General features: G+C 42.3%; 1 protein-coding gene across 1 annotated transcript in view; it reads left to right on the top strand.

Moving 5' to 3' along the window:
- GRIN2B (glutamate ionotropic receptor NMDA type subunit 2B) overlaps positions 1 to 14,267 on the top strand; it is a 207,830-nt gene that overhangs the window by 78,221 nt on the left and 115,342 nt on the right. The window contains exon 3 of the mRNA XM_033514525.1: positions 7,388 to 7,986. Coding sequence (XP_033370416.1) covers positions 7,388 to 7,986 — 599 coding nt within the window. The remainder of the gene's footprint in view (positions 1 to 7,387; positions 7,987 to 14,267) is intronic.

The following is a 14,267-nucleotide window of genomic DNA, read 5'->3' as shown; positions in this document are numbered from 1 at the left end:
AATGATAAAAAGAAATAGTATTTCACCCAGGATAGTTGATTGGCCAAATTTATTCAATGACATCTTGCCAAATACTGTGACTGGACTTTTTTTAAAGTGCTGGATAGTTTTATGGCTGCTATTGATTAATAAGGCTATACCAATGACATCCCATTCAGCTTACAGTCAAAATTCAGTCCTTATTCTGGAGGGTAAGACAGCCAGAAAAGAAGAGCCAGGCAAACACCATGATGTAATCAGATGGATGAGTAATGGGGCAGTCTGACTTTCATTTGTTTTGGACTGGCAATGTCAAGATACTAAGCCAACCTAATGGGCTCCTCTGAGTTGGGACAGGGAAACTGGTTCTGGGCTGTCAAAATTGTCTGCATGGTATAACGTCACCTGGTTAATCTACTCAGCGTGGCCAGTGGTCTAATCCATCCATGTAACTTTCATCAGACAAGGAAATACACACCTACAGAGGTGAAAATGGAAATGTAACAATCCTGGTGGGAAAACTGTTTATCCTGGCAGCTTGCTAACTGCTATTTCTCCTCTGTGGGAAAATGCTGGCATCCATATCTGATGCTCTAAGAAGCTGGTACAACATACCATCATATATTAATCTGTTTTTACCAGTCATTGTTTATAAAATTCACATACTCTACACCCTCTCTTCAGCCAAAAAACTGAATTTCTCTGAATTGTATATGTCAGACAATGGCCCTGATATGTTTGACTCTTTCATCTTTTTTATTAACTGCATGTGGTATAGAGTAAAACAATACCAAGATCTAGATTATAGAATCTAGGTTATCTTGTGTTTCCTCTGTTGCAAAGACTTTTGAACAAATTATTTCTGCAGACCCTTAAGTGAAAAGTGGAAATCACTTACCTCTTTTCAGCCCTTGAGTCATCTTTAATTGGAGACCTTTTTGTTGCAGCTCTTAGGAGCTCCTTGGTGCTGAAGCACTTGGACTGTTGCCCCTGGGTTAGGGCTCTGCAGTAGATCTGTTTCCACTGCTACAGAGAGATTAATGTCCAATCCATGACTGGGATCTGTGTATATGATGAAACTTACGTGTGTAGGTAATGTCATTATACGTGTGAATTTGGTATATTTGTTGTATTCGTTATCATTTACCAGGGTAATAACTGAACTGTGCTAACAATTCTAGATTCTTCATTGAAATTAGGAGCCTTCAGAGATTGTGGCTTCCAGAGAAGACCCAGAGAGTCGACAACCATTCTCCTAATTAATTTATCACAGTGCATCCTGTCTGTCTTTCTATCAGTGACGACATTGAACTGTGTCTCTTGCTATCACTCATCCACCAATTTCTGTAACCATCACCTCTGAGCTGTGTACCCTTCTGTCAAATAAGTCTAGTGTGTTCAGTACTTGCAAGAACAAGGGAGGGAACTGATAAATGATACGGTTATATAAACCACATTTGTTCATCTAACAAATTTGAACTTCCCACTGATAGCACTTTCCCAGGGCAGCTTGGAGGATTTTCACTAAGAACGATCCACTCATCAGTGAATCAGAACATGGGAAAAGGATTGCAGGAGGTCATCTGCTATGCAAGTCAAAATAATTAGTAACACAGGGAACCTATTTCAGTAAAACAAGAAAGTTTTGAAATTCTATTAAATAGTATAAACTAGGAAGAGTCATTAGGAAATGACACAATCCAACGTGCTCCAACTTTTTGGTGAGTAGGTTTTGATGTGAATGTATTTGTGGAAATGTGAGTGTGTAGAAGTGTGTGACATGCAGAGATTCTGTTTTAGATGCCAATTTCACCAGGAGGACATAATATTAGGTCTGTAGTGTCACCATGTTCTCATAGTCTACTGCAAGCATTCAAGAAAGGACTCACACAGCATGATACAGCATGTAATATAAAAGCCAGAGTTTTATTGAGTTGTTGAAAACTAAATAAAAAATTAAATTTGGAGAGAAAAAAACAAACAGACAGAGGATCCTGACTGTAGGCTAGCCTGAGGCAGTAATGGATTTGTGGTAAGATAAACAGAAGTAAATGAACACTTAAGCAACAAAGATCCTGATTTCCTGTCAGATATGTTATAACAAACGGGACTCAGATATATAGAAAACTTAATTATACGACGCTGAAGTGTTGTGGCATTTTCCATCATGAGCAGTAAAACTCCCAGTGAATCAAGTATCCCACCAGGACTGTGACAAATAGGTGCACAGTGGTGTCTCAATTTTGAAGAAAAGAAATACATAGGAAGGGAAATGAAAGCCTATGTTTTCCCAGAAGTTATTTGGTGCTTGCTCACTCCTTTTTGCACCCCCTCGCCCTCCAAACTGTGTGGTAAACAGGACTTAAATCTAAACAAGAGGCACCTCTGTGTGATTTGGCTGTTGGTCATAGAGTAATTTTGTAAATCAAGACTGTACTAAAGACACATGAACAGCTTTCCTTCTAAATCAGGAAAATGAGAAGAGGGCTTTGGAAAGTGGCCTGGGTCATTAGGATCTGATAGGATCCCCCCTGTGAGCTGGAAAGGAAGGGCAGACCCCAGTTGTTAAATTATGGTTGCGCAGGAAGCCTAATGAAGCAGCAAATGGGGTTAAATATACGGATGCTCCCAAAAGCCTAATAAAAAGGGGCTACTAGCCTAGCCACACAAACTGTATTTGTCCTGCATCTGTGTGGAGGCAGCAGAGTAGCGTATTTTGCAACGACATGGTATATTTCTCAAAATCCTGGAAGCAAACAAGTGCTCTGGACTTGCTCCTTACTCAAATTCCTTGTGCATAACTTGACACACCTTGCCTTTGTGGGGTCTGGCACTTTGACTGAAGCAAAAGGAGCTTGCCACCCCTAGCAAAAATGTGTTCATGGACCAGCCACTAGAGCATGGAGCACAGAACCAGAATACATTCAGGTAGGCTGTACAGAGGAAACAGAGCTTGCTGATCTCCTCACTCACCAAGTCAGCAGTCAATACCATGGCTCAGTGGAAGACTGTCCAGTTCCTCAGCATAAGTGGATCACTGCAACGGTTTTTGGGATCTTGCATTCCCCTGCTTTGTGCATGTTCCCCAGCCTGCCCTATGCTGAGAAGAAGTTTTGCCCGGGATTGTAAAATACTGTTTGTAAGGCAGTAATTGCATTTGCTTGCCTGGGGAATCTAGAGTGCCTGTTAGGAAGGAACTTGTGAGAAAAGCTCCCTGGGGACCTCTCCTGCCACATCTGAGGTAAATGGCTCATTAAATGGCAGTGATTGGTTTCAAATGGTGCAGCTGGAGGAGGGCTCCTGGGAGAGTCACCTGCAGCCTTGCTAAGGATTCACATCTTCAGTGAGGTGTGGGTCAGACCTGCCCTCTCTGCGAGTCTGAAGAACTTTGAAGCATTGGTGATAGTTCTTGGCTGTTCTGTAAACCTTGTCCTATCTCTGCAAACCCTCTTCCATCCACCTAGGAACTCCCTAGCCACCAGTCTCCAAGAGGAGACTTCATGGTGAGTGTGTTTGTACCTTCACTGTGTGCAATCCAGCCTCCTTATCTGAAGGGTTAAACGTGCAGGAGGAGGAGGAGGAGGCAATACTTGTCCCAGCATCGGTAAACTCAGAGCAGATTTTCTGTGGGAAGCCATCTGTCAGCTGGGGAGTGGTGCTGTGTCAATTGATCAGCTCCACCTCCAGCTCAGCTCTGCAAACTACAGATCCCTCACCTTGTAGGGGGGCAGTGGGGGAGTACTGGGATCTCTGGGAGCTTTGAGATCCTGTAATGGAGCCTCTGCTCTTTCAGACTGTGTAGGGGACATCCTGCAGCATCTTGCTGTCTCTTGCAGCAGGTAGCGATGGAAAGCCTGAGCTTGCAGGTGAAAGGGCTGTAGGAAAAAGACAAGCTTTTTTCTGTAGCTAAGGGATTGTATTTCACCTGGATGATGTGCAGTGAAAGGGACTTTTCATAAAAACTTGACCTATCCCAAACTTAATCTGTCTCTCAGTAGCAATGCTGAACCCTGTTTTGGCTGTTTTGAGGTAAAAAAGGAAGATGGAAAGTGGAATGAAATTTCTTCAGGAGAAAAATAGAAACTTAAAATGTTCTGTAAAAACCTGTAATGTGTGGAAGGGTAAAATACTGCTTTTTGGTTTTAGACTGTAATAAAACAATAATAATTCTGTAGGGTATATGTGTGTAAAAATGGTAAAACTGCCTTAGATCTATCTCCTAATTTAAAAACTGTCACTGTAACACTACCGTGAGGTCACGTTCATACTCTGATAGCCCCACTGTTCTGTATCAGTCTTTTTTCTTGACTTTTCATCAGTCATGTGCAAAAACAAGATTGGGAAGAAAATTGTGACTTTTGGACGTTTTTTTTAGCTTGCTTTTTGTCCCCCCAAAAAGGCGGTGACTGAGATTTCTATCCAACTCTATCAGCAATTCTTCTGATTTATTATGAGAGGGACATTTTCTTCTCTACTGTTGTCTGTCCTTCCTTCTTCACCCCTCTCTGACTGCTGAGTTGGTTAGGGAATGAAGAAAATTTGGCTAGCCCAACTATTGGGGTGATTAAGTGCCAAGAGACATCTTGGCAAACCAAAATCTGGACTGGCTTGCACCTCTTTAATGCTCTCATTTTGAATATAAGTTGCTTCTTCTTGCTGCTTCTGTAATAGAAATGCCAACAGTTGCTCAAGAGCAATTATTGCATACACAGCCAAGTGGCCTGTGCTGTTTGATTTAAAGTGGGGTGCTTCCATTTCTCAGTGGAGTGGAATTGTTTTGCTGGGTTGTGATAAAGCTATCTATTTGGTGTATTGATTTTTGATGTTCTGGTACACTCTTGTTAGTGAGGAGCTCTGAATTTTCTCCCCGAGTCTTTTGGGGCTGAATTCCCTTCAACAGTTAGGCAGTGCACTCATGTGGAACGAACTGTCAGCAGGCATTTTAGCTTGACCCTCTTTAAATCACTGGGAGGGCATTACCTCCTGCACCTTACTATCGTGCCTACTAACTCCTGAGAGTGTGTGTATGTAGCCTCAAAATAGTAGTGGATTTACCATCAAGTGTTCCCTGTTTGTCACTGAGGAAGCAACCAGACAAGACTTCCAGACAAAGTCAAATTTTGTCAAATGTTCCTGTAATTCAATAACCAGGCCCTTCAGATCCTGGACTCTCTGCTAGAAATGGTGAAAAATTGCAGTCAGTTCAGAGGCTCTTATGCATAAGTGTAGAAAGGCTCTTGTTGAACTTAATATAAAAATAAATACTAGTCATCGACGTAGCTGTCTTGCCTTTTCATGTTGCAGTAAGGCTGAGTCTTCACACTCTAGCATTCGGTTTGCTACAAGTGGCTTTCAAAGGCACTGTGCAATGAAGGGTGTTGGAGATGCTTGTTCAGGATTTTTTCTAAATCTGGCAGATGCTGTGACAATAGTTTGATTATTTCCTCTGTCTTTTCTAATTTTCTGCATAAACTTTAAAGATATAAAATATCTTTTTATTAGAAGAGTAGTTTAGGAGCACAATTCTGAGAGAAGGCGGTGAATTCCAGTGAAAAAAAATGAGATGTTTTCAATGTATTGAATGGCTCCAGTTGCTGCTCCTGTTTTTTTGTGGATTTTTTTAACTTGTCTTCAATTTGTTGTTGAAATTGTGTTGTGTTTGTCTTTTTATTTTTGCATACATTTATTTTTCCACTAAGCGAGGAGCAGCCCTAAGAGAACTTTCACATGTGGGTGGTGAGCTGTACAGAGGAAGTGAACCGAGTTTAATCACTAAACCTCATAAGAGAGGCATGGGGATCTGGGGGCAAGGACTCTTTCATATGGGATGTGACCCCTAGGGAGCTCAGGAAAGAGAAGCAAGTTTCTTAAGGCTAGATATGGGATCAGGCCTTTATTTTTTTTTAATTTTTTTTTTTCTGGAGTTGCTGAGCTATAGCATATTTTGTCAATATAGATAATGGCTATAGGTAATCAAAACCATGACTAAAGGATGAATGGGTGATTGATTAACTACATCCCTGCTGAAAAACAGCTTTACCTGCCAAGCGGTAGGAGAGTTAATTTGGTAGAGAGCTGTTCTAAAAGTGACTATCTTGGGCTAATGTCTTGAGGCACAATGAGTTTTCCCAGGTCTCAGACTCCTGAGTACGTCCTTTTGTATCTCTGGTCCAATTTTCTGGGCTTATTAAAAGAAGGTGGGGCTGTTCTCATTCCTTGAAGTGGTGTTTGGATTTGGAGAACTTTCTTATTATAATGTGAATCTCTTCACAGAGAGATATAATTTAATTCTGTGGGTTTTTTATTTTTTTTATGTTATTGGTGTTTTTTGTTTTTTTTTTAAATAATCTAATCCTACTCTACAGAATTCTGCAGGAGTTTGCAATTGATTTTAAAAGATAGAAGATAAATCCCTAAGAGAGCATATTGGCAAATACGCTTTTTTTTTTTCCCCATTCCTTTCTTTCATGAATAGGGCAAAAGCAGGGATTTGCATTTTTCTGGATCTGTCATAAACTGAAAGCCTGGTATCTGGTGAAATCCCGGGATGGGAAAGATTTACACTATGCCATAGGAGAACTGAGATCTGTATAAAACTCCCTTGGAGTATTTGAGATTGTAAAGTGGTACAAGTTCTGATTTTTGCAAAGATGAACTTAGCATAGTAGAAGGATATGAGAGCAATACCAAGAGAAATACTGAGCTGACATTTCTCTAAAACAGTGTCAACAAACCTCATCATAGTTTACAAATCTCTGTTTTATTTTAATGTATTTTATGTTATTCTGATACTGAGCCTTCATAGTTGCACTGAGAACTGTACAGAACCCTGCTGCTGCTTTCTTTGAGAGGAGCTAGCAGTAGAGGTTGTCAGAGCTGTTTGTATCCAATGATTTTGCCTACTCTATTTGTACTTTGGTCTGGATACTAAAACCAGAGTATCCCAAACTCAGTATCAAAGTGACTGTCCCAAAAATCAGTATCAGAACTGCTGTGTATCCTGTTTATCCTACATATAAGATTATGATAATCCTGTGATTAAAGCTCTTAATTTCATGGAAATATTTTGTACATATTCTCTTTTTCTGTCCTCACTTGTGTACCACTTGTTCTCTGTCTGTTAGAATCAGTCCTAACAGTTGAAACCTTTAAGTAATTTTGGCAACCTGCCTTTAAAAATAAAGTAAGGACAGCTGGTCATAAAAAGGATTTTACTTCCTTCTCACTTGCTTCACTTAAATTTTAAAAAGTTAAAAATCTTTAAGCTCTGGCCAAAACATGAAATAAGATTCTGACAGTATGCTTACCCCTTTATGCTCAATGGATTGACCATGAATGATGTTTATTTCCTTTGACCTATTCTTGTTTTCTTTTTTTCTCTCTTCCTCTCTTTGACTTCCTATTCTAGGATGAGTCATCCATGTTCTTCCAGTTTGGCCCATCAATAGAACAGCAAGCTTCTGTCATGCTCAACATCATGGAAGAATACGACTGGTACATCTTCTCCATTGTCACTACTTACTTCCCTGGTTACCAGGACTTTGTGAACAAGATCCGCAGTACCATTGAGCACAGCTTTGTGGGTTGGGAACTGGAGGAAGTCCTTCTGTTGGACATGTCCCTGGATGATGGGGACTCAAAGATCCAGAACCAGCTCAAGAAGCTCCAAAGCCCTGTTATCCTCCTGTACTGCACAAAGGAAGAGGCCACCTACATTTTTGAGGTGGCCAACTCAGTGGGTCTGACAGGCTATGGTTACACGTGGATCGTGCCCAGCCTGGTGGCAGGGGATACAGACACAGTGCCATCTGAGTTCCCCACCGGGCTCATCTCTGTCTCATATGATGAATGGGACTACGGTCTTCCTGCCAGAGTAAGGGATGGAATAGCCATAATCACCACGGCTGCTTCTGATATGCTGTCTGAACACAGCTTCATCCCTGAGCCCAAGAGCAGCTGTTACAACACCCAGGAGAAAAGGATTTACCAGTCCAACATGCTCAACAGGTAAGGGAAAGAGCTAGGCCAGCTGTACAAAAGGGTGGGCAAAGACAACCTCTGATACCAGAATATTTCTTCCAGGGCATGTGGTGCTTTGGGGCAGCAGATGGTGTTGGCCAGAACCTGGGAAAGGGGAGGGGAGCTGAGGGTGGAACCTATGTTGCTGTGCATTGTGAGTGCCAGCATTGTCACCTGCTTAGAAAGCCTTCATACGACACAGAGGGCAAGTCAGCATGAGGAAGAGGAATAATGAAGGCATAGTGCAACAATTTGAATGTGCCCCTCAATGCACAAATTTTTGCCTTTATAGCAGCATTGAACTTCTTGGGGTGTCTTTGCATGACTGGGTCTACACCTCTCCGGTGGGTTCATGCTGCAAGTAATGGGAATGTCTGTGTTGAAATCTAGAAGGCACCAGTTCTGTTCCAGGCACTAGAACTATGTGAACAAGTGTCCCTTATAGGTAATGGTTGTGCAACCTACCTGGAATAGTTTAATGGTAACTGTTGTCTGAACGCCAAGTATCCTTCAACTGTTCATTAGCCCTGAAGTACAAGATAGAAGGAAGTGCAAAGAGATGTGGAGAACTAGAACTGCAAAAAGAATTTAGAACCATCAGCTCTGCTCAGATCCTGTTTCATACTCAAAGCCTTTAAAGACCTTGGATGTCTTAAGAATCTGGTTTACCTCAGAGGAGGGCTTGTGCTGTTCACTCTGCTCTTTGGCACTTCATTGGCCGTTGTCTGCTGGGTGTTTTGGGTACCCTTCTCTCCTGCGTACTTTATTCAGAAAGCCTTGTACCTCAATTAGAACAGCAAGTTTTTCCAGATTGAAAAGACTTTTATTTAAACATAGGGAAAACCTGTTTGAATAAGCATCTTTTTATCCAGATTAAATTTTTCCTAAGAAACAGTGCTAAGACATCAGTTTATGGGCATAGAGGAAGCTTGTGGTGGAACAGCACTCTGATTACTAAATGTTCCTTTTTGTCCCAGATGGAGTTTTAGCATGTAGCAAAGCAACCCAGATAATTAGACATGGAATCCAGATGTCCCCTGACCTGCTCAGCTGTCACTGTCCAGTCTTTTACATATAAAATCCTTGGACATGTTAGCTCCTTTCTAGTAAGGAAAGGAGAACCCAGGCAGCAGCCATCAGGCCACACAGAGCTCAGTGTCTTTGTTCATTTGTCATGTTGAACCACTGAGCAGTGCAAATGTGATGGATTGATCTGCATGCTGTGACCCCTCACTGTTAGCTTTACTAGGCAGACAGAGGGACTAAGGGACAAGGGAGCAGATTTTTGCTTTGCCTGAACGTTGGGGACTTTAAGAGAAAGAGAGCTTTATTTATTAAGAGAAATTGAGCTTTGGCCCAATATCTTATCCATATTGCTATTTGTTTTTTGTCTCTATGATCCATTGGCATATTACCAGGTATTATTTCTTTTACTTCCTCCTCCCCATGCTGGTTTTCCTCGATGCAGGCCTTGAAACTACCAAAGGTGCCTGAAGCTTTTATCTCTTTCGTTCCCAGCTAGGCTTAGGAGTAAGGGTTTTTTCTGCTCTTTTGAGTCATCACTGAAATGATTAAGCAGGGAAAATATATTTAGTGTATACAAGTGACATCAAGGCAGGCTTTTGTTCTACCTTTCCAAATGAAGAGAGATTTTGGGGGGAGCTCTATTATGTCTTTTCAGCAGTTATCTAGAAAACAAAACGTTCCCTGCTGTATGATGCAGTGTTCTGCAGAGACTTTCTGCCAATGAGTTCTGTTGACTCTCTGTTAGCCTATGCATAACATCACACCCATATAGCTATGCTGCTTCAAGGACCCAGCATAATCTCTCTGCAAAGCACCTTTTTGCATTGTTAAGAAGTCCCCAGCTCAGAGACTCCTGAGTGTAGATGTGACAGCACTGTTGTGCCATGTAGATATGCCCTGAAGCCTGAGCACCCCACATGAAAGCAGTTCTTGTCACTTTTGAAGATCCTAGCTTTCTTTTCACCTTCGTGGCCCAAATCATGCTGTTTCTGCTCCCTTGTCTGCTTTGGGTACAGCTCTCGTAGGAATGAGTGTCCATACATGTAGACACACCCAGCTTAGTTTGGGTACTGACATCTCACTGAGAAGCACAGTCAGATTAGTCGGTGCCACACTCTATTCTGCCACTGTGTAGATTGCTGCAGGCACCTGTGCTAACTCAGAAATAATTATACTTTTGTAATACTTGTGAGTGGAGTGCAAATATTTGCTTTGCCTCACATGGTGCTGGCCTGGGAGAGGGTTCTGACCTTGCCTTCTTTCCCTTCTACCTGCCCATGTTTCCATCCTCTCTGTATTTCCAAGTGAGATGGTTAAAAAATTTGACTTCATTGGGTTGGGTACTTAGTTTTAGTCAAATTACTTTCAGGCACCTTTTGAAATTTAAAAGTTAGTGGTGTCTGAAATAAGCCATTGCTATTAAAAATCGAAGGGTTCAATAAAAATCGGAAGCCTCACACCTGAAGACTGTGGAGGAGGAGAGGTAGAGAAGCACAAGGTGTGGAAGGAGGCGATCATGAAGATGTGAGTTCATCAGAGATTTATAGCTGTAATCTGTGTTCATACCTTCAAGTTCCATTGAATTTGCTTGAATTTACTATGTGCTAAGCTTTAAATCTCTCATGATATGCTTTGCCTGTCTGGGATATTACAGATTCTGCAGACCTGGCCACTTCATACTTTCCCTAACCCCTTCCACCTGTTAGGATCCCCCAGTACTTGTGCACTGTGCATACCAGGTAGCAGCAATACCTGCATGTCTGGAACATGGTTTGGCTCATTTTGGACTGGACTGCAGGTTCTGGAAAGCTAATTTTAGCCCTGCTCTGGACCCAGCAATACTATATTCAGCCATCTGCAACTTACAGTTCCCCCTCCACATGCCTACACAGAGTAGAGAAATGCATGTACGTGGGCTTGATGTCTGGGGAGACAAAGTGTATGTGTATGTGACCTCAGATAAAGCATCACCAGGTAGCTACTCTTTCAAAAACTCTTGAAGCTGATCCAAAGTGGTCCAATCTACTTCAAATCCTTAGTTGGGGAGGCAATGCAATAAAGGAATTCTCCCATTTTATTCTCTGGAGAGTGACACATCCAACTAAAAAAATGTGTAATTTAGTTCAGCTGGGGCACACTATACACTGATCGTGAATTAGTCATTTCCCAAAATCTTCCTTTGAACTCCGACCATTTCTTACTTTTTTTCCTCTTCTTTCTAAAAGAGAAATTGTTCTGAATGCAGCTAAAATCAAATGGTCTTGCTCAACATGGAGTCAGTGGTTGATCTGGGTGTATAACGGAGTAAGGAGAAAATGAACTGAATGTTGTTCAGATTCCCCATATCTTTCCTCCTTTTTACACTGACACTTGTTCATTTTTGCAAGAACTTGTGCAAACAAAGTTTTATTTGAAGTATGGCTGCAAGCACAAAAAGAAACAAGACAGACTGTTATCTAAATGCCATTTCTTGACAATGTAGGTGTTTGGTCTGCATCTTCTTGTATCACTAATGGTCTCATAGCAACTGTTTCTGTCTGCTTTGAAACTGGTTCTCTTTTGTGTTAGACTGGAAGTGCAGAAGTATGATCACGACCATTGAACATTTTGGATTTTGTCCAATAAGTGAACCTGCTGATGAGATAACTCCACTAAAGAGTAGAAAAATGATACTTTAAGAGAGTTTTGTTCTACAAGGTTTGTTAGTTATCTTTTTGAATGATTTTTGAGGAATTTTTCCTCTGGTGAGGGATTTATCTCAATTTATGCTGATAATAGGCTTGGGTGGTAATTTGGAGTCCAAATATCCAAATGCTGTTTCCCAGTTCAATTACAGTCTTTAATTCTTTGTTCAGTTTGTAATAATTACCTATTCATTTATTCCTTCATTGTCCCAGAAAAAAATCTGATCTGAATATTTTAGTCTTCCAAGTTTATAGTTATCCCAATAACTGGTCTTCTGGGCACCCAGCAAAAGCACTGTGTGCTCTGCTCTTTTCTACTGGATGAGAAGATCTCCAAGGTTGGGAAGGAAATGCTCAGATGAGGAGTTCTTACCTCTTGGCCCTTCCTAGGAGAGTTGCTAGGCTTCCAGGCATCCTGCAAAGCTCATCTTTTTTCCCTTCACCATGGTTGCTGAGGAGTGAGTGGGCAGAGGTGGATGTGTTTATAAGCAGCCTTCTGCTTATTTCGTTATTTTAATTGATGGGACAGATTTCCTTGAGCTCTGGATTGGTGCTTCTCATTACATTTTAGAAATGGGAAGAAATAACTAAATGACAGGAGTATTCTTAGGAGTGGAATTCAGAGATGAGTCATGAGAAAAGAATATAATTTCTGGCACATATTTTAGGAATGGAAGCTCAGCTGGTTTGTACGGATATTCACATTCTTTGGGCTACATAAGCTGTGGTTTTATTGTAGCCTTCAATGAGACCTGGGTTCTTTCTCCTTGTTGTCATGGCTGCTTGTGAATGCTGGGCCATAACTACTAGTTTGTTGTTGTAGGATTTCTAATGAGTTCTCCACTGATTGGCTTTAATAGTCTCTCATTTAACACCAGGCTGCACACAGCAGATTTCATTTTAATAAAAAGTGCAGTGGAGCATTTGCTTTGGAATTAAAATACAAATGTGGAATTATACCACCTTTGCAAAGAAATACTTTTAGAGGGAAACAAAGTTAGGTTCTATTCTGTGCCTCAGATTCTTCAAGTAGGGAAACATCTAGCAAGCTTTCTTAGTGCATTGTTTGGGCATGACACTTCCACTCTGGAGGAAGTAACATTCATATGTAGTTTTACCTTGCCAAACAGATAAGAAATGCAAAAGAACCTTTGATGAGTGCTTGGAGACTGTTTTCCCTGGAATAACCATGGCAAGCTCTGTTCTCACATGATGTTTTCCCAATAGGAACTAGGAATTGCTGGGGCTCAGATACATGAGCAGTGAGTCGGTGACCAGAGAAAGTTCTTGCAATTGGGCTGTACAAACAAATTGCTTCCCTGGAAACTCAAGACCTTATGGGCTGTACATATCCCTAAAAAAGTGCAGTGCCCCTTCAGGGTACTGTGATACCTGTGAGCACCCTGGACCTGTTTTCCCTGGGGAAAACCCTGGACCTGTTTGCTCTTTCTCCATTCACAGGTTTGTTACCCTCATACTAAGAGACAGGAGCCCTGTCTCACTCGGTTTGGCAGGGCTACATCTACCTGCTTGGCAGCTGGCTGGGAAGCCCTGCTCCGGCCCTTGAATCCAATGGTGCTCCAGCTGTGGGAGGCACAGTGCTGGGACTTGCTTTTTAATGCTGGGGAGATGGTGAGGGAAGGTATAAGTGGCATGTTCCCAAGGATGCAGAAATTGCCCTTTTCAGAAACGTGGAGGGTGAGGGAGCATATGTAACTTTTGACCTTTTGGAGCCTTTAGGCCCATGTCTAGTTAGCAGCTCATTATGTTCCCACTGGTTGGCGTGTCCCGCTGCAGTCAGGCTGGTGCAGAGTGGCAGCACGTGGCGTGAGTGCTGCTGACAGATTAGACATCTCTGCTGCTGAAATCTGCTTGTTCCTGTCACTGCTCCAGCAGCAGCTGGAGGCTGGGGCTGGCCTGCACCTCCTGCCTCTGTCAGGGTCTCTCTGCCTCCCTACGTCCCTTGCTGTACGTCATCTCGCTCTCTGTGTGCACTGCCATTGCTTTTTTCTGTTCCTGTCTTGCATCTCCTATTGCATTTCATTTACCCTGTGTGCATTGCAGTGGTGCAGTGCTGGTGAAAGGTGCTGGGTTTCTTGGCTTGGGGCTACTGGTTATTCATGTTGCCTGGTCAGGAAGTGGACAGTTGCGTGCTGCTGCACCTTGGAGGAAGTGTTGGCTTCCTCTAACTCCTTTTTTTTTCTGTCACTGGAGTGGAATGCTGAGGGCAGTGTGTAACATGCTCTTGATCCAAACCTCCCCCCACACAGGTGGGCTGCTAAGGGTGCCTAGGGCTGAAGCGCAGTCTGTGTCTGGCTGTCCTCCTTGCTCTGCCCAGCTTTAAGCACTGCTTGGGCAGTGGGAAGCACACCTGTCCTGCAGTGGAAGGTCAAACATCAAACTGACTGTTGTATGCTGGTAGGATGCTGGAGATCCTGGCTTCTCAGTGGGAGTATATGATGGCACAGCAGAAAAGTTTGTTCCTCAGCAGGCACCACAGGATGCCTTAGTCCTGCTGCTGAGCTTTGTCAGAGTGGGAGAGGAGGTACTTGCTCTGTG

The sequence above is a fragment of the Parus major genome, chromosome 1A (genome assembly GCF_001522545.3).
Source record: "Parus major isolate Abel chromosome 1A, Parus_major1.1, whole genome shotgun sequence".
Taxonomy (NCBI): Eukaryota; Metazoa; Chordata; class Aves; order Passeriformes; family Paridae; genus Parus; species Parus major.
Note: the sequence above shows the minus strand (reverse complement) of the source record. Positions and strands in the feature narration are given on the sequence as shown.